A 22,568-nucleotide genomic window follows, 5' to 3' on the forward strand; every position below is an offset into this window, starting at 1 on the left:
AAATGCAAAAATATATTAGGTATTTAGATAATAAATAGGATTAAACAATAATGTCACATTTATTTTGATAGGTATATTTGATAGCTAACTCAAATAGTTCTACATGTAATAGGTATACAAAAACCTTACATGACTTATTACGCCGAGATAATCATACCTATATGTACCTACTATAAGGCTTAACCCCGAAGTGGCTTGAAGAAGGTGGCACTAGACCTAGGTGTGGTGTGCCGGGCTCCGAAGTTTACCGGGCATAAGGTCGAAGATCGCATGCATCGAACTCATATTTCCAGGGACTAGCATTCAAGTCAGGTCTAAAAAAACCGATGCACACGATTTAGCCTAATCTTAAATATACAAAATAATAAACTATCTGCGCCTGCGCCTAGGTCTAGACTGGGTGATGAGGCTACACCTTAGTCTATCCGAAGATAACACCAAGTTGTAAATATCCATGACAAGCTTCACTTAGGTCTAGCTGAAGATAAGCAGGCTATACCAAAGGGTAACAAACTGAGATTGGCTACACCTAAGCCAAGACGGCTAAACCTGTAAAGTGTAGCCACAATTCGATATTGAGCCGTAACAGAACTTATAGTCTATACATATAGAATGAGATTTTTTTACTTATCATGCCGAAACACTGTCGTCACGATACACTATCGCTATCTTATCGGGATCACATTATACCTGCCGTCAGTGCATAATGATAACGCATGATAACACGGAGAAATATATGACTCACTTCACTGTGGTGGGTATATTATACTACTCACTCAGATCCTGTATTTGTATACTATGTTGCATTTAATATTTTTAGCTTTAAAATAAGCACTGTTATCAATTACGAAATAGTGCGGCGTTTCTTTCCTGTAATGTACCTCTTTTAGCAATTAAATTAAAGGATATAAAAAAACATACGAAAATATATGATAAAGTACTGTCACTAGCACCTAAATAGATGTTCTAATTTCAATCTGTCACTAACTACTCGCAATTTGCAATTTTTACTGTTGCAAAGTGTGTAGAAGACCACTTACCTATGAAATGAAGACAAATTTCTTAGAAAGTGATAAAATCGGAATATACGAAAGTGAAAAAGGACATAAGTAGGTATTACATATTTTGTACTTACTCAAATTTATTCTGCAAAACAGACTTGATTGATTGCAGATATACTACTTACCTACTGAAAAGATAGGTGGGTGCGGAAGCAAACAGAATTAAAGTGTTTAAAAAAAGCTACAAACAACTGTCATGCACCACTCTACACACACAGCAGATTACAAAATTACGAGATTAGATTTTGTTATAGGAGATTTAGATTTATTTCTATGAAACAAATATGGTCTGGTCTGACGCTGGAAGCAGTTCGCATCGAGCTCGAGTGCATGGACGGAATAATTATATTGATATTCGATAATGGCATGTCTGGCGCCGATTCCATTATTGTCGCCATTTGTACATTGGTTGCTAATTATAGTATTAATTTTCGAATTTCGTTATTCTTCCTCTATATCTTTCTCTTCGTAGAGTGTCGGAATTTCCCTTACTAGCATATTTCCACGATTTTTTATAAGTAACATCTAATAGATATTTGTAATGTAGTTAGGTCTAAAAATTTTGGTTTTCTCCTGAGATCCAAAATTGTTGTCTATTTGTTTACTGAGCTACATTTGATAAGTACTTACTAAGCTAGCTTTGTTTGATAAGCCTATTTCTTTGTTCACCTTCCTACTACGAGTACATACCAATGGGGTGTACAGTATTTTAAATTAAGTAACAAATGAAAAAAGAAAATTGGAAATTGGTTTGGAAAAAAATATGCGGGGAAGAAATAATAAGTACCTTTAGCATTTTCTTTTGAAAATTTTGATAGTAAAGGTTGGCTGATGGATATCTTTGAGTCACACTTCGAAGTCGGTGTCCCGCGCACCGTGCGTGGACGGCAGCCAACGCAACATCAAAGGTTTTGCCACCTCGTAAATAAACAGAGGTGATGTACAATACGTTTCAAACAAAAATGATAAGACACTATAAACCTATTTAATAAATAAAACGTGTTCAAATGGGTACAACTTTGCAATTTTAATAATGTGGTAATGGACTGGACTACCTTTCGATGACTCGTAATTTGTTTAAGAAGGTGACATAATTACAATGTTGCTGGCAATAGATTAATACTACCGACGATTTATTATATATTCCGCTTAACTCGGTTCGTTAGCGCACGTCAGGATTGCCAACGCGGAAGACCCGTTGTTCAAGCTCCCTTAAAATATTGATATTTCGAATATCAAAGGCATTAATTTAGACGGCGACTGGGTTGGCTGGCTCTCGAGACGGCGGCCGGAGGACCAGGCGGCGATGGGCCATTGCAAGCGTTGCATCTCTTCCGCGTCCTAAATAGACGGCGTCGCGTCCGAGTCGTTTCTTAATTGCAAGCTGTAGCCGATGCTTTATAAGCTCCATAACGTACGGCGGCGTGCGTCTCGACTGCGAAATGTTTGCTTTAATTATTATTGGAATAGAGGGTAATTCTCAGTGGTTTTGTTCGGCTAGACTTGGCGGTGTTCCGAAACGGGTAGCGATGCAAATTGCCTTGGCGGACGCCCAATGCGGCGCTATCAGCTCCAGCGGCTTCAAGTCGACACACCTTTCGACTGACTTTTGACCTAAGTTCTTACTTTTAACAATGATCTCTTGTTGTGTGACACAATAAAAACTTACTATATATAACTACAGTACTAAATAAATTTTGTCTATTTGGGCTTCTAGCTTTACTTTTGAGGATTGGTGACTGATCGTGACTGAAGGTCCCGCAGTTTCGTATCCATTGGTAGGGGACGAAACTGCGTAGCTCTTCTTTTGAGGGTTAGTGACTGATCGTGACGGAAAGGCACTTTCGTATCCATTGGTAGTAGACAAAACTGCGTTGACCACCACATGCTTCCGAGGAAAAAAATGTAACCGGGAACAATTAACAAATTCTATGTAAATGAAGAAAATAAAGACAAGCAAATAACGCATCATCTCATCTCATCATCATCATCATTTAAGGAAAAAACTGTCGGAAACAAAAAGTTGAATAGGAAGAATTATGCACTTATTAACTTGAAGTAAACAAGTTCATGTTATGTATTTATCTTGTGTATAGATAGTCTCTTTGCGTAAAGCTTTGTAAAGTATACCCTTTTACTGTACACATATCTCGTCTGTATGTCATGCTTTGTTCATACAATGAACCGAGTGATTGGGCTTCGGACAATATTTCCTTTTAAGAGTCGCTCTTTGAATCCTTAATCAGAGAAACTTCTCGCGCTGCATACAAAGGAATAAGCGGCGTACGAAAAATATAGCACAGTTCATTCAACCCTGTTTTATTTAGACAGGTAGAATCATCAGGGTTACCTAACTTTTAATCCTAATATTCTCCGTGACTATTACCGCTTGACAGTTTCGGAATATTGTGGGCGTTCTTCTACGACTTCTTTATTATGAACTGAAGTATAATTTGGTCTATTATAAACATTCATACTACCTTTTAAATCTATTTACTAACTAATATTTTGATAACATAAAACTGACGCAACATGCGAAAGGCATAGCCTTTGGACGTCTTTGGCAAGGCCGTTCATATATCGTTCGTTACAGACAAACAACATCGCATTGAAAACCTGATTATGTACCTACTCGGGTACAAGACAGTATCAGTTACTTAAAGAGGCTCGAGCAACTCAGAACGAGAATTCAATATTCATAAATAAACAGTTTTTGAATGAATCTTTCAAAGATGTAAATTTCTATAGCTTCCATGTAATTTATCTTTATTCCTTTTTCCTAAGTCAGTATATGTTTAATCATAATGTTTGCTGTTGTTTGTTTCTGTTTCCGTACATATTAACTTGTTTATTTTGCCACCTTACCTACTTTTGTACTTGGTTCCAGCTGAAAATCAGCGCACTGGCTCGGTACCATGTCACCATGCTGAGCTGGGCGCCATTTCGGCTTACATATTGTATTCGATCTATATTCGTTGCTCTTTTGTATGTTTGGATTTTATGTGTTTGCCGAATATATGATTTCTTTCTCTCTTTCTAAATATGTGGTACCTACTCATGTCATCAATATTCGGAAAAATAATTAAGCGGATTGTGATGAATAGCGAAGTAATTAGCTAAATCATCACATTGCTTTCTTGGAAGGGCATGTTAGAGTCGACTAGTGACACGCAAGTGGACTTATCGAAGAGTGTTCACAGCGATAACATTAAAATACGGCTCACTATCGCCTTCCGAGAAGTCTGCACCGCGGTGGCGGGCGACAGGTAGCTCTACCTAACGGCACTCTGAGAATACAATTTTAGTTTTAGAACAAAGTAATGATGTGCCGTTAATATACTTTCTCTTGACTTGACGTGTGCTTAAAATAGCAGTTATTAAAGTACAATGAAACCGATTCTCTAACAGGTGTTTACTTAATGATATCTAATTTAGCACATTACAAACAATTGATTAATTGTTTTTGTTATGTCGACATTTGTTAACCATCGGTCGTTTCATTAAATACAATTATCGCATCCCTTACAAAAATTGCTTACCTTACTACCTACTACTTTACGTGATTAAGATAAAAATTTTAGTCTAGTTGAATATCATTATTCCTAGAAATAAGTAAACCTTTCAATCGTCATGTGACATCTACATCCTTATGTGTATGATAGCGTAAAGTGTTGTGTCGAAAGTAGCGGTTGACCATTATGTATCCTATGAGTGTGTCATAAAGTTGATTATTCAGCGAGAGATTGCAACAAGGTACTCACTCAGTTTCCACGCTCTGATTACTGGATGTTGGCTCTAGACAACGTCTTTATCGGAGCCGATCAGAAACTTAGCAGGAGCTCTTCAGTATCATAATACATAATTCAAAACATAGAATTATACTTACGTCATAGTATAAGTACGATTGTAATTTAAAAATTAAATACCTAAATCACATTTGAATTAGAGGTGAAGTGAAGAAGTAGTGAAGTATAAATTCTTGACACAAAGTAACCCTGATGGATCTGGTCAAATCAGATGTAGTTGTAGTTTGTGAGTTGCAGCATATGAAATGACGGCTAAGTGCGTATCAGGCCTTGCACCGTGTAGAGTTCCGTAGTTTACTACAACAATCAAACATTGTAAATATAAGTTTAATTGAAACTTTGATAACTTATAGTTTAGTTAGAACACACATTTACAATTGATTTTAACGAAAAAGCTTAATAATTTACGAACGGTTTACTAAATTCAAAAACGGTCTTTCCACACCTGTAATATTTTTGAAAGACCTATCCGACAACACCCCACATTAAAAGAACATACCCACTTCACGTGTAGGAGAGGTGCCCTGAAAATTTGATTTTTTCAAAATTTTATTTGACTACTTTATCGGCGTGATTTATGTATATGTTACAGTAAGTTTGATTAATTGAAAATTATTAATAATTTTACAATATTATTAATAATAACCACGTAATTTGGTAAATGTTAATAATCAATTGTAATTCTTCTTCTTGACCTTGTCCCACTCATTTTGTTCTGTCATTTGTCATATCCATTGATACTCCTTTCCTATTCATACTATCCTTGACACACTCCATCCATTTCTTCTTAGGTCTTCCTCTATTCCTGGAACCCTTTACGTACTTTCACCCTAGATCTTTAATGCCCTTTAAGTGACGTAATTTTCATCTCTTCATGCCCATACCAGCCATCAATTGAAATTAATTACTTTTATTAGTTATTATTTATAATTCGCTACACAGTTTGGCAAAATTAATAAACAAAGTAAGACCCAAGGTTTTAGTACAACAGGTTAAAAATTCAAGTCGAACAGCAAGGGTTGCACGGGGGCAATAAAAAAAAAGCATATTATATAGATAACAAACCTAACTGTGTCGATTAGGCTAGTATTGTGACCACACAAAGCGGAGCAAGCGAAGCGAGCGGAGCTTCAAACTATTAAAGTATTAAATTAGGGGAACCAATAGAGCTCCATTTATTACATTTATCGGTACTAAGGTTAAATTATTCATCATCACCGAACAATGTGACTAATTTCTCACATTTATCACGACTTTCTGCAATTATTAATGATAGTCCACAATTATTAATAATTTTTAATTAATCACTCTTACATATATACCTACCTACCCATACTAAATTACATATTTCTAGTCTAGTACAAATAGTTCTTGTGCTAAATCGCGGATGGACATACGGACATGGCCAAACTATAAGGGTTCCTTATCTGTAGTACTACGGAACCCTAAAAATGAAATAAATGAAAATTAAATAAACGACGTAAAACACTCGCTAGGAGACTACACAAAAGTAGCAAATATTCAAAAAGTGAAGGATAAATGGCCTGATTTGCAAATCATAATATAGATTCCATGTCCCAGATTTACCTTTATTCCAAATTTAACCATAGTATACCTGGTAGTATAGTAAATGTATCATGTTATTATCTTGGAGCATTTGCAATAAAGACACAATATACTTATTAGTTATAAATAAACAAATAGTACAAACGAATAATAATGGTGGTAATTCCTAAATTAATAATGATACGGAGTACGGACTGATTATTAGTGAGCCATTGACAATATAAATCTATTCGAAGCGTAGAAAAAGCTTTCGATTACTTAAATGGTGAAGTAAAGTTCGGCAAGCTTTTATTTAGTATATTCGAAACATAAAAATGTACTTAGATAATTAAAATTCTGTGTAAATATTACCCTTGGTTGATTACCTCAAGAAGAGTAAATGGTAACTTTAAATAAGTATAATTTGAAAAGTGTTTTGCCAATTACGTAAAATATCTTATGTGTACCAATATTACATTTTTTTACAGGTACACCCAGGCACCCATATCACATTAAGCAAACATTCTCGTACTTTGGTTTGGCCCTTAACCACGTTTGTATTTCATCAGCAGTAATTCCAATGCAAGAAACACTTGAGATACTTTGAATTCCTTTGAGTGCTCGTACGGGTAACAAATGCATCTAATTTATTGTGTTTAGTTTCGGATGCATAATGTATCATCCAAGTAACAATTTCTAGTTACTTGGTCCCGGCGGCATCGTGCAGGGCAAACTTTTGTTCAAGGTGCGCTGTTTTATCAGGCCTTATAGACACAGATGGCTCTCATCGGCTTGTGTCATCGTTATTAATGTACTCCAATATTACTTGCTATGATGAACAAAGCCGCTTGTTGCGATAAAGAGTGAGACGGGGCCTTTCAGTCGTTCTCAGACCACACCGAATGCCACCCTGGGTTAAATACACTTGTGTTATTTTAGTAAATTATTTCAGAAACATTCGAAATTGGTGCATAATCACTGATTATGTAAAATGCTATTATAAATACAAAATAAAATTCCTTTTAGAGTTGAATACTGAAATGCAGTAAGTTTAATAATACTGTGTCCACATCACCAGAGTATCGCCATGCTTAATTAGGATCAAAAGGGGTCAAGTGTGTACATTGACAAGCGTCTTAGGTAGAACCAACCTTATGTTCGGGTGTCGTCTCGAGCTGTGGCTTTGAATCTATACCATGAAGATTTTTGTGTCCCCTGGACATTTAACTATCTTGTGTTTTTTTGCAGGAAAACTAAGTAAGTATATCTGACGTACATAAACTGATAGGTATGTAAAAAGAGAAAGAGACTGACTTATTATGAACTTAACCAAAGTGTGTTTTTGTATTGTACTTACTCTTAGTTTTTTTTAACCGCAAAAAGGCATTATCATACCTCGGTATTGTAATGGTGAACCAAAATCCTACTAGGAATATATAACACTGATTTTATATGATTTCTAAAATATATTTTAGTTATCATATGCTGAATCATAAAGTCGTCGTAGAAACAAAATCTAAGAGAAAGTATGACAAAGCATTTGGAAATATTCCAAAGGGCGCAAAGGACGAAAGTTGAGATATGATTGGAGTCAATGTGTTCAATTCTCCATTGTGAGCTGATTGTTGTGGTTCTATCATTTACATTACTCATGCGATGTCACAGCAAGGCACCAGTCGACGTAGCTACTGTGCGCATACGCCTTTAATGAATACTGATAAGTTACTCATGAATTTACTAGCATTTGTTCATTATTCGTATGAATGTTTTATTTTTTTACCTCTTTGGGTGAGCAACGGGTATTAAAGTATTTGCATACGTCATTTAATGAACGTTATTAGGCAAAACGTAAATTTTAATATGTGCCTGTGTCTGAGATAAATTTTGTTCTAAACCATTTTTATCAGTTTTAATTCTATTTACCATACATGATTCCTTAGAATATAGAAGGCTTATTCTAATAATTCACTGAATGACCTTTCTTTGGAATCACGACTATATTGATTGGTCTCTAATGTCATAAAAATTAACGCAAGCAATGAGGGATGACAAGACTTTCAAGCAAATAGAGTGTAGTGTGTGTTATGTTGTAAGCAAGTTATAAATTTTAGTTCCCTCAGTTGCGTAAAAAGAGATATAAGAACTTACAAATATTTACATTAATTATAATGACAATTAATACGAGTATGACACAGCGAAGATCAAATTCGTTGTTCATTGGATCGAAAAATCCGACTTTCTTCTGAAAAATATTTTTATGGCCCTCTTCAAAGTTTAGTAACGTTAAGTCATACTTAATGAGAAAGGTTTGGTTGAGGATTACTATAGTCTAGACCGCAAACAGTAGAATGTCTAGTCTATGTGGAGACCGCTACATTCACAAGAGAGTAGACAATGGTTGAAGAAAAAGATGTCACTTAATTTCATCAACTAGGTTAGGTACTCTCTATAAATTCTGACTGTACCTAATCAAATACTGGTGGCAGAAAAGCTGAATCTAAATTTTGTATTAAATTGTTTTGGACGGGATTAACATGGTACCTGGAACCTTTACTAAAAAATAAACTGATTACTTACATACACGGACGGTGCAGCAAAACGTGGCAAAGTAAAGCGCTGGCAGCGGCGGCGCCTCGAGGTTAGGGTTGACAAACATTAACAATTTGAAATTTTGAAGATCCAATACTGTCTAAAGCTGACAATTTATTTGGATTTCCGTAATCCGATGATTATGTTATTGATTGACCCATTGATTGATCCTTTTCATTGTGTTGAATTTTGGCCCAGTAAATAGATGAAGATTGATGAAATGTTGAAGAAATGATGCGAGACACTTAATTTCTTGACAAGCAAATTACAATATATTAAATTCAAGACAACATTTCCTATCTACCGCCTTATAACAGATTTCTAATCTTGTGGTTTTTCCTTTAAACTTGTCAGAACTAATCTTCCAGCCCGTGTTAAAACTTGTATTCTACTATATTTTTTGTTTGCAACAGATACTTTGGAAATTTAGGTGAGTCCAGCGGAATCTGGCAGCCCTTCTCGTGGGTCGTGTTTACGTCTAATTTTGGCGCGAGCGCCGCGACGCCTGCCTCCGCGCCCACGCCCCGCGTCCATTGAACACGGTACGCGCGGTTATTTCGGCTTAGCAAAACCGGCATCACGACGCCAACTGAGCCTGTTAGATATAGCTTGAAACTTGACTATAAACAGAATATCAGAATTATATTAATATAAGCTCTCTATTATTCTATTTGGGGTCCATTTCTGAAAATGTCGAAAGACCGTCTTTGCGTCGGTAAAGTTATAGTATAGAACTAAAATTTCAACATCTTCGTGTTAAAATAAGTATAATGATTTAAACGAAGCTGTTACACTTCAGGAATGGCAATTGATATGGCCGACACCATAATAAGTCTAGTTAATAGTAACATTCGCATGCATAGTAAATTACATTTTCATGTCACTTCAAAAGGGTCTGCGCTAGAAATCAAATGAATTATAATAGCGTCTGTTCCTAAGAAAATATGATAGACGGACTGCACTAGTCCCTATGGTTGTTCTATAATCCTAGTCAGAATTTCTGCTTGGTTTGAGTAGAAAACATTAATTTCTGAGTGTTCATACTCTAATTATGTTCTTAGTCATGCAGAACTCCCTATGGCTAATCAATATGTTAATTTAGTGCTCCATTTTGATTAGACGTTTAATTATGATTACGTAAAATGTGCCAGTCGATTATATCTACCTATTGCATACTTGATTTCCTATTTTTAGTCTTTCGATCACATTTGACAACTCAATGTTCTCCTTTTCATAGATTGATGTTGTTTCGAAGCTCTCACTCTTTGTCGTAGGATTGCGGCTTGGGGCAAGCAATTTCTTAGAGGTGCTAATAAGTCTCTAATACAAGGATACTCTAGATGAAGTAACGATCGATATCATAGGGGAGATTTTATATTTTAATATCAAGTCTGTTTCAACTTGAATATACATAGGACATTAGGTACCTAATATCATCATTATTATAACAGTTTTATGTAACAATTAACCAAAATTAATTTCTGAAATATACTTATAATATAAATATAACCTGCTCATTCTAAAAGTAATCGTCCAATTTTAAACGAATTACGTTGGATACTAGTTGTTAAGGAAAAACCCTACTAGAACCATTCATCCAGGCAGGTATAAAAACATCTCATTTATATCGATAGCGTCGGCGCCTCCATGCACACTGGCAGTTCGTGTTTAGCTCTTTTTATTTTATTTCTGTACACCTGAGTTGTTAGTTACAAAGGGATTATTTTTTCTCTCAGCTCCGCCCCGGCCTTTGCAGCTCGCCGCGTTTCTCGGAACCAGCGTCGATCATTCCGTGATCTGAGATTGCCGATAGCACCGCGGTCATCGGTCTGTTCCTACGCTTCCCGATCCGTCCCTTCGATTAATAGGATCACAAAAACTTTTGAATCTAAATTGACTGCTATGCTTTCATAAGTTTTTTCGATCTTTTTAATCTGACCATACAAGTAGATATTTCTTGATAAGTACATCGTTTATCATTGTAAATAATACAATTTTAGATATTAACTCATGATATTTACGTTCGTGAGGCGAATCGTCACGAAGGAAAGGATTGTCAAATATTTTCAATAACAACGTACCTACTAAGTACCTTGAATGATTAAACAATGGTATTTGGGACGAATATTATGCAAATCAAATCTGACATTTTGCATCGCCAAGGCGGAGGTGCTGCACGCTGCTTGGTCTAGCATTCATCATTTCACAATCTATTTCATATTACGATTATACTCGAATAGAGTACTTGGGTTGACTTTTTGTGAATCCATTTTCTGTACAGTGTCCTCAAAACGCAGTACCTAGGTAAGTAATATTAGAAAGGTGTAGCTCAAACCAGTCATGCAAGTTTAGTTAGCTCATTCGCTTTGCGAAATGCCTTTGTTCCTCCTGAAGCCTTTAGGTTTTGCCTAGTCATGTTAAAATTAATGAAAGACTGACATCTTTTAGGCGTATTTTTATTCAGGTATCAAGCGTATACCTGGCATCTTTATATAAATTTGGAGGTCAGTTACCAGATATTCGAGTTTCAAGCCTCAGGCCAGATCATTTTGTATTATCGCCCTAAATTTATCATGAACTTAACGTAATGTAACACCGATTAAAAACTTTAGTAGAATACTTATTTATGGGGCTCAAGTCACAGCCAAGACAATCATGATGTATCCATACTACAATTTTGATGTTAATGGTTAGACGAATTCACATTTTTTTTGTTGTAAATTTGTACTTATAAGGATTTATTAGTAAGAAGTTCTGTGGTGCATCAATCTTGGTGACAGTAAAAAGTGCACCACAACGAATCGGTGCAGGGGTAATGATGGTGGTACGGGATAGCGGGAGGAGTCGAAGGCGAATGCGAGACGCTCTGGTCTGGCTCGTGGGAGGAAACGGGACGTGCATACAAACACGCAGGGCCAAAGTCCGCGGTCGCGGCGGTGCAGGACACTAGCCTCGCTTCGGCGCGTTGCGCTCCATCTCGTATCGCCTATGTTAGTAAAATTAATTTTATTATTAAAAAATAAAAACTGTATTAAAATAATATCAATTCTTTCAAATACAATCTACCACAATCACGATATCAATCTACTCAGTCTATCGATTACATGTTGATATAGGGCATAGTCTGACTTAAAATCTGGTATAGATTTCATTGCTATACGTTGTTTAGAACCAGAGATATTGACAATAATAAGTTATTAGCGTACGCACGAAATTAACGCGAGTGATGACTCTGACAAAAGATTAGTGTATTCTAAACACGAATCAGGTATGTACCGCCTGTGACATTGTTAGTGTCATTATTAACACACATTAGCAGAGTAGAAGTGAAAGGGTGTCCATGTCCAGCGTTAACTGTTCAGTTCCTGGCAACTTCCAGTTCCGGAGCAGCAGGCGCTTGCGTCCATTAGAGCTTCCTGTATGACTCCGCTGTGAATGGGCGTTCTATCCGCGACCTGCTAGCTGCTACGAGTACATGAATGGCTGGCGCGTAATGCACAATGAATAATTCGTGCCAGAGCGTCTTCCGTTGGCGCCGGACACATGCTCCGTGTTCAGCCTTTTTCTGATTAACGTCTAATTTTAGGACACAACTCTCAACCACATGACTTCTAGTGAGTCAGTACCGGTTAATAACTGCACAATACAATTCGAGACGTATTAGTAGAGTGCATGATTTGACGCAGTGGGTGGAAGTTTATGACTGGAGTTGCTTGTACTTTTAGGGCTTTGTATTGCCTTTTGAATTCCTCAGCACTATTTTGAAATTACGTGGCGATATGTAGCAGTGCACGCAATCATACTTAATGTACTTGCCTCTTTTATTCAAATACCAAAAATTACAAAAACTATTGAATTTATAAAAATGCACCTGAACATTGCTCTGGTTCCAAATGCTACTGTAAATTTTTGAACTGAACATTTATACACACTTATGTACCTTACTTATAATAAGGTACTTAACTAATTAAGCATACATGCAACTAATACATGGTGGAAGAATCATTAATAACACCCTTAATGTAGATACCTACTTTACATTAATATATTGTTAAAAATGGCATTTTAATTAGGTTGTGGAATCTTGAATCATCACCATCACAGCAACAAAAAGTATAAATCTATTCTGGAATAAGCCTTTACCTCAGAAATGAAATGATTGACGCAGTTTGCTACAGAGATTCCCTTTACACGATTCTAAAAGTGACTTTTATGAGCACTTTTGGGAAATATTTTACGACTCTTAGAAATAACTTAATTACAGTTTCCAAATTTATCTCGTTTGCCAAGTCACATTAGAGTACCTACCTACACAGCTAAGATTGAAATGTCAGTGTGGTACAGGTAAATATAGTATAAATTTGCTTCAAAATCTAATCGTGTTAGACCAATAACCTGATCAGCTAGTTTCCCGTTTCACAACTTGTGTGCCGATTAGAATGAATTGATAAATTAATTTATTTATTTTGGTATAAGCTAGTATCGTAGAGGTCAATTTACCTCTAAACCGGTTAGATAAATAGTCAGAATCTTTGTTCTGGGAAACATTCGGCAGTTTTGAACGAAACTGAGATAAGGCGGAGCAATGTTGCGACCCGGATGCTGCTCTGAGCGGCCCCTGAGTCAACGCGTCTGAAAACTCAGGTCATTACGGCACGCCATCCTTGATGTAATGTCGATAATTTCATTTCCACCTTTTAATTCATAACCTTGTTTACCTATCGATGCCGTAACATATTGTGTAGTCACAACGATATATATTTCTACTGACCTATCTTTACTTCTTACCAACCGTTTTATATCTTAGTCGTAGTTGTTGAAAAGTTTTTTGTCAAACATCCTGGATCTGAGAAGCGAGTCGTGTGAGATACAACGAAGCTATCTAGTGTTATCTTATAAACTTTCTAAAGTTAGATAAAAAACCACGTTGTTAACCTCTGGCAGCGAGAGGCAGGCCACCGAGTCGCAAGGCCGACTGGTCTCTGCGCGCGTTCACTGCCACCGTTCGTCGCCGCTGTGCGTGCGTCTTTGGTACGCGCACACCATGTATCTATTAAGCATGACACTACGTCATAGTCATAGTGTGACTTAAGTATGTCTAAGACTAGGTAGTCCATATCACAAAAGAAATCTGCGTGTGTATATTTATACGGATAGCACGTAAGTAGGTACATTTTATAATTTCTTTAAACAAGTTTGTTTCAATATTATTCACTTTGTCTTATTCTTTCGTTTTGTCAATCCATATACAATGTACAAATTGCAAATCAGCTTTCTATTTACCTTCTTCTTAGCGTGTCGAAATAGCAGATAACAGTATTTTTTATCTTCTTGAAATCTCCAGAGATTTGTATATTACCTATGAAGGTTCGGCCATTAGTACCTACCTATTAATCTTGGTGACAATTAATGTAGGTTTTTAAATATCAAATAGATCGTTCGTAATGGCGGCGCCAGACCAGCTTTTGATGTCCCTATGTGTAAATCAATTGGCTCCTTGTCGCAAACACGGCTGTGCTGACGCCGCGCTCCGCCACAGGCTATTTGCCGATTTGTGCCTCTCCCTTATTTCCCTTTTATTCATTTCTATCTGTATTATTCAAAATTTATATATAGAACTTAGTGACAATATAATTTCAGTAATGCCAATATTAATCGGCCGATATTAACTGCACACCTGTACGTATGTACATAAGTATCGGATTCTTAAAAAGATACCTTCTCTTGCTATACTTATATAGATAATCTGTTTCTCATATCAATGTGCTGGATGGAACAGTAGAGATCCCAATAATAAAATCACCGGCCGGAAGTTGATGCGTCACGCTTGCGTTTTCGTCCAACCGTGTTTGTGTGGGTATGAGCACTACGAATGTGTGGGCTGACTGTATGCTACATAATATTTTGATTTTTGATTGTCAAGTGCAATCCGAACACTCAGTAAACTGCAACTGACAGCTGAATAAAATTCTTTAATAATTTATTGGAAATACGTACGAATAATTTCTGTGATAATTTACTTTGGCTGGTAAGTAGTTACTAGTAGTAAAATGTACGTACGTTCCTATACTGTATGCAATGAATGTACCTATACTGTTTCTGATTATTAGTGTGTGCGTTTATTTACGTACGCGAGCGCCGACTCGTCCGAGATTCAAATTTAGAACGCCGTCTCCGCCATGTTGTTCTCGGTGAAAAATCTACGATCCATCGCGTGGAAACCGTGGATGTGTCACAAAGATAGTGCTGTTTTAAAAATTGTTTACTTCCTCGATATTTGCTGTAAGTTACATCGCACATCTAATCAAATCGTAGATATAAAGCATTACCTACTTATCAGTTGATATCGTAGTACATAGGTACCAATCTCTGTAATAAAGTCGATTTAAACTAATTAGCTATAGTAGTTTCCGATAGACGATTTTTACTAATCTAAAACAATAGAGTGATTCAGTACAATAATACAATTTTTACTGGAGTAAGTACTTATACAATTTTATGTCAAACCTTATAACAAAAAGAACAGCATCTAGTCGCAGTCATGAACAAAATGCGCACAAGGCACACATTTTGTGGTTGATTCAAGTCTGTAAGATCATTTTATTCACAATACACAACACAATATTGTTAAAGGATATAATAAAAGTTACCATTAGACAAGCGTAGATACATACGAGTATGCTCACATCACAGCTCACATGAATGAATGACTCATTTCCAGAAATTGACCAGTTATCCGCCGGATTGCTTTACTGACCAACGCATTTACTGTTAAACCTAACAAAACAAAATAAAAATATTACAGACAAAATACCGAATATATTAAGTAATTAGTTATACACAGCTTTGCATGATACCTATTGTTATCCTAATGGTTGGCTTTAAAAATATGCCTGTCACCTTATGATTTTTCACCGAAGCGCTTTACTCTGTTGCAAATGGAACTAGTATCGTTTGTAAATGGACACCAACGCAACGGTTTTATATTATACTATATACTTATACTGAAGAAATTTCGACATAGACAAGAAAGTAAATTGACATCTTTCTTTCTTAACCTTTTTTTAAAAGACTTTTCTGAGTCTTATAGCAACAATCGTAGTAGTGTATATTTGAATATAAATTAAGGGAGAATTTGTATAATTTTATTAGCAAGTGATACCAACTCTCTTGTCATGAAATATTAATAAGCTTGCTTAATTAGTAGTTGCAATTTCCTAAAAACAATCTGTGTCTAGCTAAGCTCAGAATTGTGGTTGGCGCACTCGAGACAACGGTATCAGGTGTTTATGCTATCTGCTCCGTTTCCACAACAAAGAAATTTGCATGTCAACATCGTCATTATTCGAGGTAAACTAAGAAAGTTTGTAAATAAACGCGCATCTGAAATATGTTTTTAATACAAAGATTTTGGATAAAGATACGACTTTTTTTGGCATAATCGACTATCTAGTACATATACTACAGGCAGATAATATATTTTTTAAACCTTTTCTATATTCGTCGATATACGATTGAAACACCGTTTTTTGGAATAATTTTGCCTGATTCTTCTTTGTTACTTATTTTGCGAAGATATTGACTAAATATTTTGCGCATGGATTATGTTCAAAAGTTCGGAAAGTTTGGTTGTTCAGTATAGTTTGGTTGTTCAGTATACGTAGTATCTACATGTTTGGCGAATAATGTTTTTGTAATCCCGTAGTTTCAAGTTCAGCAAGTTTTGAAAATTTATCAAACATTTTGACTTACTTATTCAATTATCTCTTAGGCGTTATTGCATCCCTCGTAACTATACTTACAATGTAACCGCAAAATAAACTCAATTACGTAATCCAACAAACGGTGAAGTGAATAATGAAGCTTTATTTTGAGGTTACTCGGCTGCTGTTCGTTGTGTATAGTATTACTCCAAGTGTAAAGCGGAAAAATTACGTCCGAGAGGAGGATGTGCGTCCGACCAGATCATGACGCGCGTCCGGTGGTGGCCAGCGCCATCTAAGGCGCGCAGGCGCAGCCTCAAGAGCGCTAGAGACCAGTTAATTGGTTTGTTTATCTGGATTCAGCGCAATCGACTTACAAATGCTGATTTGAGAGATCGTAATGGTCCAAAGCTCGCCACTTGTTAGAGCCGCACCGATTACCAGGCGCCAACATTGTTTTCGGGATTAGATAATATATGGTCATTTTTAAAGTCCACTATCTAGGGAAGACCGTCGGATATGATTTATTTTGTACCTTTAAACCATGTGATTTTTTCCCTTGGCCTTCTCTTATGCCTATCAGATTAGTTGTAATCGTTAGGAATCGTTACAGTTGAATGAAATTGGAAGTTGTTACTCGAACATCATAGTTATTTTAATGTTTATGTAACGTCGACGCGAGCAGTGCCAACTTTATTTTCCGTTTAATTGAAACACGAGGCATTTCACCGAATTCGTCATATTGTGCCCGCGATTCAGTTTACGACTCGTACTTTGTCGCTGCCAGAGTTTATGCGCTTTTGAGTGGCTGCCGACAGAGACAAACATCTTTTCACACCGTTTATGGATTAAATTAAGCCTCGCTCGTTTGTATTTGTCACATCTAATTTATATTGTCAAAAAGCGAACCGATACGTATATACGTTTTCGAAGTTATCTGCGTTTATGTATACCGATATATTTCTCTGTGTTGCGGTTTATAAGATCATCATCGAATCATACATCATAAGCAAATTGAAAAACTTTTGCAATATTTCATGTACAGCAAAGGTCTACATTGAACATAAGTTGACACCTACTCGAATTGTGCTCTCGAAAGACACCAATACTAGTGTTAGTTGTGTAATAGTAGAAGGCCTTCGCACGAGAGAAATGGCAAGCGGTTTCTTAATTCTCCTTGCCATCGGGCGATTGTTCGCTATGACCCATTTATGTAAATTCTAATTTCGCGAGACTTACTCGTCGTGTCATGTGCAAGCCCACTTCGCTGTTATTAAAACAAATTGCTTTGGTTTCGCTTACAAACGCTTGTGCTAATACGTCATAACCGCTTATTACTTGATTTACGTAAGATGTTTAAATGGTCTGTATTTCAGGACGACTCCACTAGCGCATCCATTAGTGAAGAGCAATTTACAGCAAAAAAAGGTTAAATTACATAATTCAATTACAATAAGAACAGATACGAAATAACCAACTCTTTTAGAATAATACTATTATTGTAATTAAGTCAAACTTATCTTTCTACCATACTTTGTTACTTTTATGTATACATCATAAAGCATATTTACTACAAGCAAGTAAATAATTAGACATTAAAATTAAAAACAGAATAGTCTTGGCACTACCATTATTAGCTTGAACTTTTAATCAATTCAAATTGATCAATTAAAATTGTTCAATCAAAATGTATCCAACCACAGAATTTTTACGGGATTTACGGGAGTACGTGAAAGCCCGTATTATATTGCCCGTATATATTATATAAAAACGCGCGTAGTAATTGCGAGAAAAATAAAATATCTACTTTTAAATAAATAAACCGATCACATATCTTTCCAATCACAACATGCATGTTCCTTAGTAGCTTTGAGTAGGTATCGTTTTGTATTACAGTATGTCCACGTTGCCAATGTTTCCGAGAACGTGATTACGTGTCGAGTCCGCGCGTTCTCAGAGTAAATAGTGGCAATGCAAGAATATTCCATGCAGCGATGCATCCGAGCGGTGCATCACTCGGGCCGGTGTTATGCAACCCGAGACATCCTCTCATGCTACCTACCTGTTCTGTAATTACAATACACTATACTTCCTCCCTCCTCGCCCCTTGTAAGTTGGTTTTCTCTCCCATGTTATCCATCAGTCACGTAATTATTTTATCAATAAATTTTTGTTCACGTTTGATTATATAACTTGTTCGACAATTTCGTAGCGATTCTCACGGTGTATATTATGTACTCGTAGGTATATACAAAATTAATGTTATTTATGATAGGTACATTGCGTTTATGCTTACATTTATGTACAAAATCTTTATAAGAATTGTTATAAAACACAGAATAAACAAGTATACGTAATAAGTCTTACCACAAATTACTGCCAAAAAATTTAAATGTGTGTTAGTATTTTATTACCCGTAATTAATTTTCATTTATTCATATAAATAGCTAGTTTTAATTTCCTAGAGGAATTTTACAGAAAATAAGGAAATAAGCCAAAATGTTACGAATGATTATAAAGTTTGCCATTGGATTCTTTCCTTCCTCTGTTCAAGCTCTGTCGAATCGCCTATAAATCTTAATCTAGATCCATAGAGTGTCTATGGACGTTATGAGTGTGTCAATAAGAGAAAATGAAAGCGGTAATAGGACTATCACTACTAAAATCTGAAACACGAAGAACAGAATTGAATTGCTTTTGCGAACGCGTAGGTTCTCGTGACGAAATATATATAAAATCGTTGAAGAAACAAAAAATAAAACTATAACTTAAATTGCTCTATAGGTGCTCTATAGGTGGCCCTCTTAATGATACCAGGTGATGTAAAGGTTAGCGCATAAAAGGAAGCAAGTGCCTCCCGAATAGATATTGATAAGCGCACGCGCAAACGCAGGTGCCGGTGCATGGTACCTACTACAGGTGGTTGCCGAGCTATTGGTAATGGGAACAGCTGATAGTGTCCAAGTTCATTACCGCTGCGTGCAAATCGATTCGGCGTAGTACTACAAAATAGTTAGATAACAGAAGGTTAATCTAGTCTTATAAGGCTAATTATCCGTATACTGGTTTGTATTTGTCCATAATGAAATGGGAAGTTTGAGCTAAACACAATATGGCAATATATTTTTCAATGGCAATATGTTCAATATGTGTTAATTCGCCTATTTAAACATTTCTTCATTTTGAACGTAAATTGCTATGTGGAAAAGTGGAATTAAAAGCTAACTTCTAGATAAATCTGCCTGATGTAGTGTGATTGGTCGGTCAGCCTCATGAAACAACATTTTTATATAATACATTTAGGCTATTACGACCTTTATCAGCAAGCGGTGAACATGCCTTTAGTCTTTTAATTCATTATTAGTTTTATTTACTAGTTAATAATAAAAACAATAATTTGCAAAAGTTACAGATTAGCGAAACAAATCAACTGAAATGACGCAAGACCCTCACTGTATGCAGAATCTTTTCTGTGCTCTTTTTAATTTTTAACAGTACAGCGACGCACCGCACCCACCTCACCCACTTTCCAATGCAACACTTTCTTATCTCAACGCCAGTGAATGGTTGGTTTTGCACAGCCGAACTTATTTTTTGTGCGAATTAAAGAACATATTCATACTCACGCTTCCATTCATTTTTGTCTAAGTATTATGTACCTACTTTTTACCCGCAGCTTCGCCCGCGTCAAATTTGGTTATAACCTATTCATGAACGCGACAGGGCTCTTTCTTTTGACTTATTTTAAAACTACCATTTTTACACAGAGTATGTTTACCAGTTTTCAGCTTTTAATCCTGAAAATTGTATTAAGTTCCATACAATCTTTCACCCCCCTTTTGAAGGGGTTGAGGGTTAATTTTTAGAAAAAACTGAAACACGTATTCATTATTTTTTTGTAAACAACTAAAATTCAAATTTTCAAGTCACTAACTTCAACGTTGAAGAACTTTCCTTTTTTTTACCCCTTTCACCGCCCTCGTGGTAGAATTTCCAAAAATTCTCTCTCAGCCAAATTTCAGCTTCCTACGCCCTGTTGTTTCGGCTGTAGGTACGATGTCTGTCAGTCAGTCAGTCACTCAGTCACTCAGTAAGAGTTTTATATATACATAGAATGATGGTCGCGGTTTTGCGATCATATAAAAGTTGTCGAAGCCAAAGGTATACATATTATTAATTAATTAACCTGCTAATTATTCTTTTAGTTTGTTCTGTATATATAATTGTATATCCGTCATTTCATGATAATTATGTAAATATAATAAGTGCAACGGTTGACCTTTGCATTTGTTATGTTTTAATTATGTTGTATGATAACTACAAAGTATGTTTGGACACGTAGGTATAGTTGGGTATCATTCCTTCTAGGTCAACCGGAACGACCGGAAGTACCTTCGATATTGGTCTTGAAAGTCAAACTGGCACGGTGGAAGTAGACTTTTCGTTTTAAAAATGTTTCTTAGTCGAAGTTGTGGAAATGTTATCAAAATATTTATTAATTTTATTAGTCTTTAATTAAATTGTTACATTTAATGTCACCAGACCTGAAGGAATATTTGTGTTGATTTGAAATAATTTATTAGAATGACTTGAACTTTTTGAAGATTAATGTAATGAAGTCTTATTCGTAAACATCTGTAGGACACACGGGTAAAAGTACAGCTATACGTATGACTTGTTAGTATTGTGTGTTAATTACCCCTATTCATAGAGGGAATTTAAAATGCAGATCTATTGTCTAATTAAATTGTCATTGCAATCAATTATATTATTTAATCAAATTCAATAAAATTTCAGAGATTTTCTGAGAGATTCAAATGTTATTTACATTATTCCACTAATACATAAATAGGCACGAGATAAATTTTTATGGTTATTTGCAGTCAAATAGAGAAGATTAAAATAGATCTGAAGTAATATAGATTGTGTTATTAAAAATTAAAACATTTATTCCATATTGCAAAATGCCAAGTTTTTATCAGAAATTCGTAGCATCAGCTACGATGGGTCTACGAACGCGAATGCGTAGGGGCACCGTAGTGCTTTTACAGTTTGCACAATGGTTTTATGTATTTAGACTATAAAACATATTTATAAATCTTTATATTGTATGTTTAATTTTATGCACGGAGTCAGTGGGTGTAGAGAGAGAGCATTTGTTTAATTGTCATTTTTGAACTCAAATATATTGCTGATGATTTATCTGAATTTTGCCTTTATTTCCAGTCACATAACTAAGACGACGACCTGGGACGACCCGCGCAAGACGCTGGCCGCGCAGACGGTAGCGGCTGTGCAGCAGCACCAGAGCTCGGAGGCACTCATCAGCCAGGCGAATGCGCAGCCCGCCATACCCACTGTGCCCACACCTGGTAAGTGAAATATTGTTCTAAATTTTCAAGTTAATTTTAACTATATTAATATTATTTATTCGCCATTAACTATTCTTGATATTTAAATTTAGTCCTCTTTAATTTAAAATGTCTAGAAGAATTGAAGCATATAAATCTGTCGCTTGATCTAAATTTTATTTTTATGACTCTTCAAGCCACAAAGATACTGTCGGATACTTGAACTAACCCTATTACAATCGTAATATCAGGTAGTTTCAGAGTATCACGCCAACTAATTGGGAAACATGCATGACCGCGTCGAGTTTAACCTCTTTTTCGTATTTGTTAAAAATAGCTAACCTTAGGGATGCAACGTTTCGAATGGCGTTTTACGTTTTCACGTGATCTAATTGGCCGCAGAACCGCGTTTAAAGTATCATGGAACTGAAATAAAAAGAAGTAAATAACCCGAATTCTAAAACTGATTTTATGACGGGAATTAACGCGTTGTTTCCGTCGGTCGATGCGAGA

General features: G+C 35.9%; 1 protein-coding gene across 3 annotated transcripts in view; it reads left to right on the forward strand.

Moving 5' to 3' along the window:
* Window positions 1-22,568, forward strand: part of yki (yorkie) — a 30,801-nt gene that overhangs the window by 1,311 nt on the left and 6,922 nt on the right. For all 3 annotated transcript variants that reach the window (XM_053757750.2, XM_053757742.1, XM_053757732.2), the window contains exon 2: window positions 21,931-22,076. In XM_053757750.2, coding sequence (XP_053613725.1) covers window positions 21,931-22,076 — 146 coding nt within the window. The remainder of the gene's footprint in view (window positions 1-21,930; window positions 22,077-22,568) is intronic.

This window comes from Plodia interpunctella, chromosome 2 (genome assembly GCF_027563975.2).
Source record: "Plodia interpunctella isolate USDA-ARS_2022_Savannah chromosome 2, ilPloInte3.2, whole genome shotgun sequence".
Lineage (NCBI taxonomy): Eukaryota > Metazoa > Arthropoda > Insecta > Lepidoptera > Pyralidae > Plodia > Plodia interpunctella.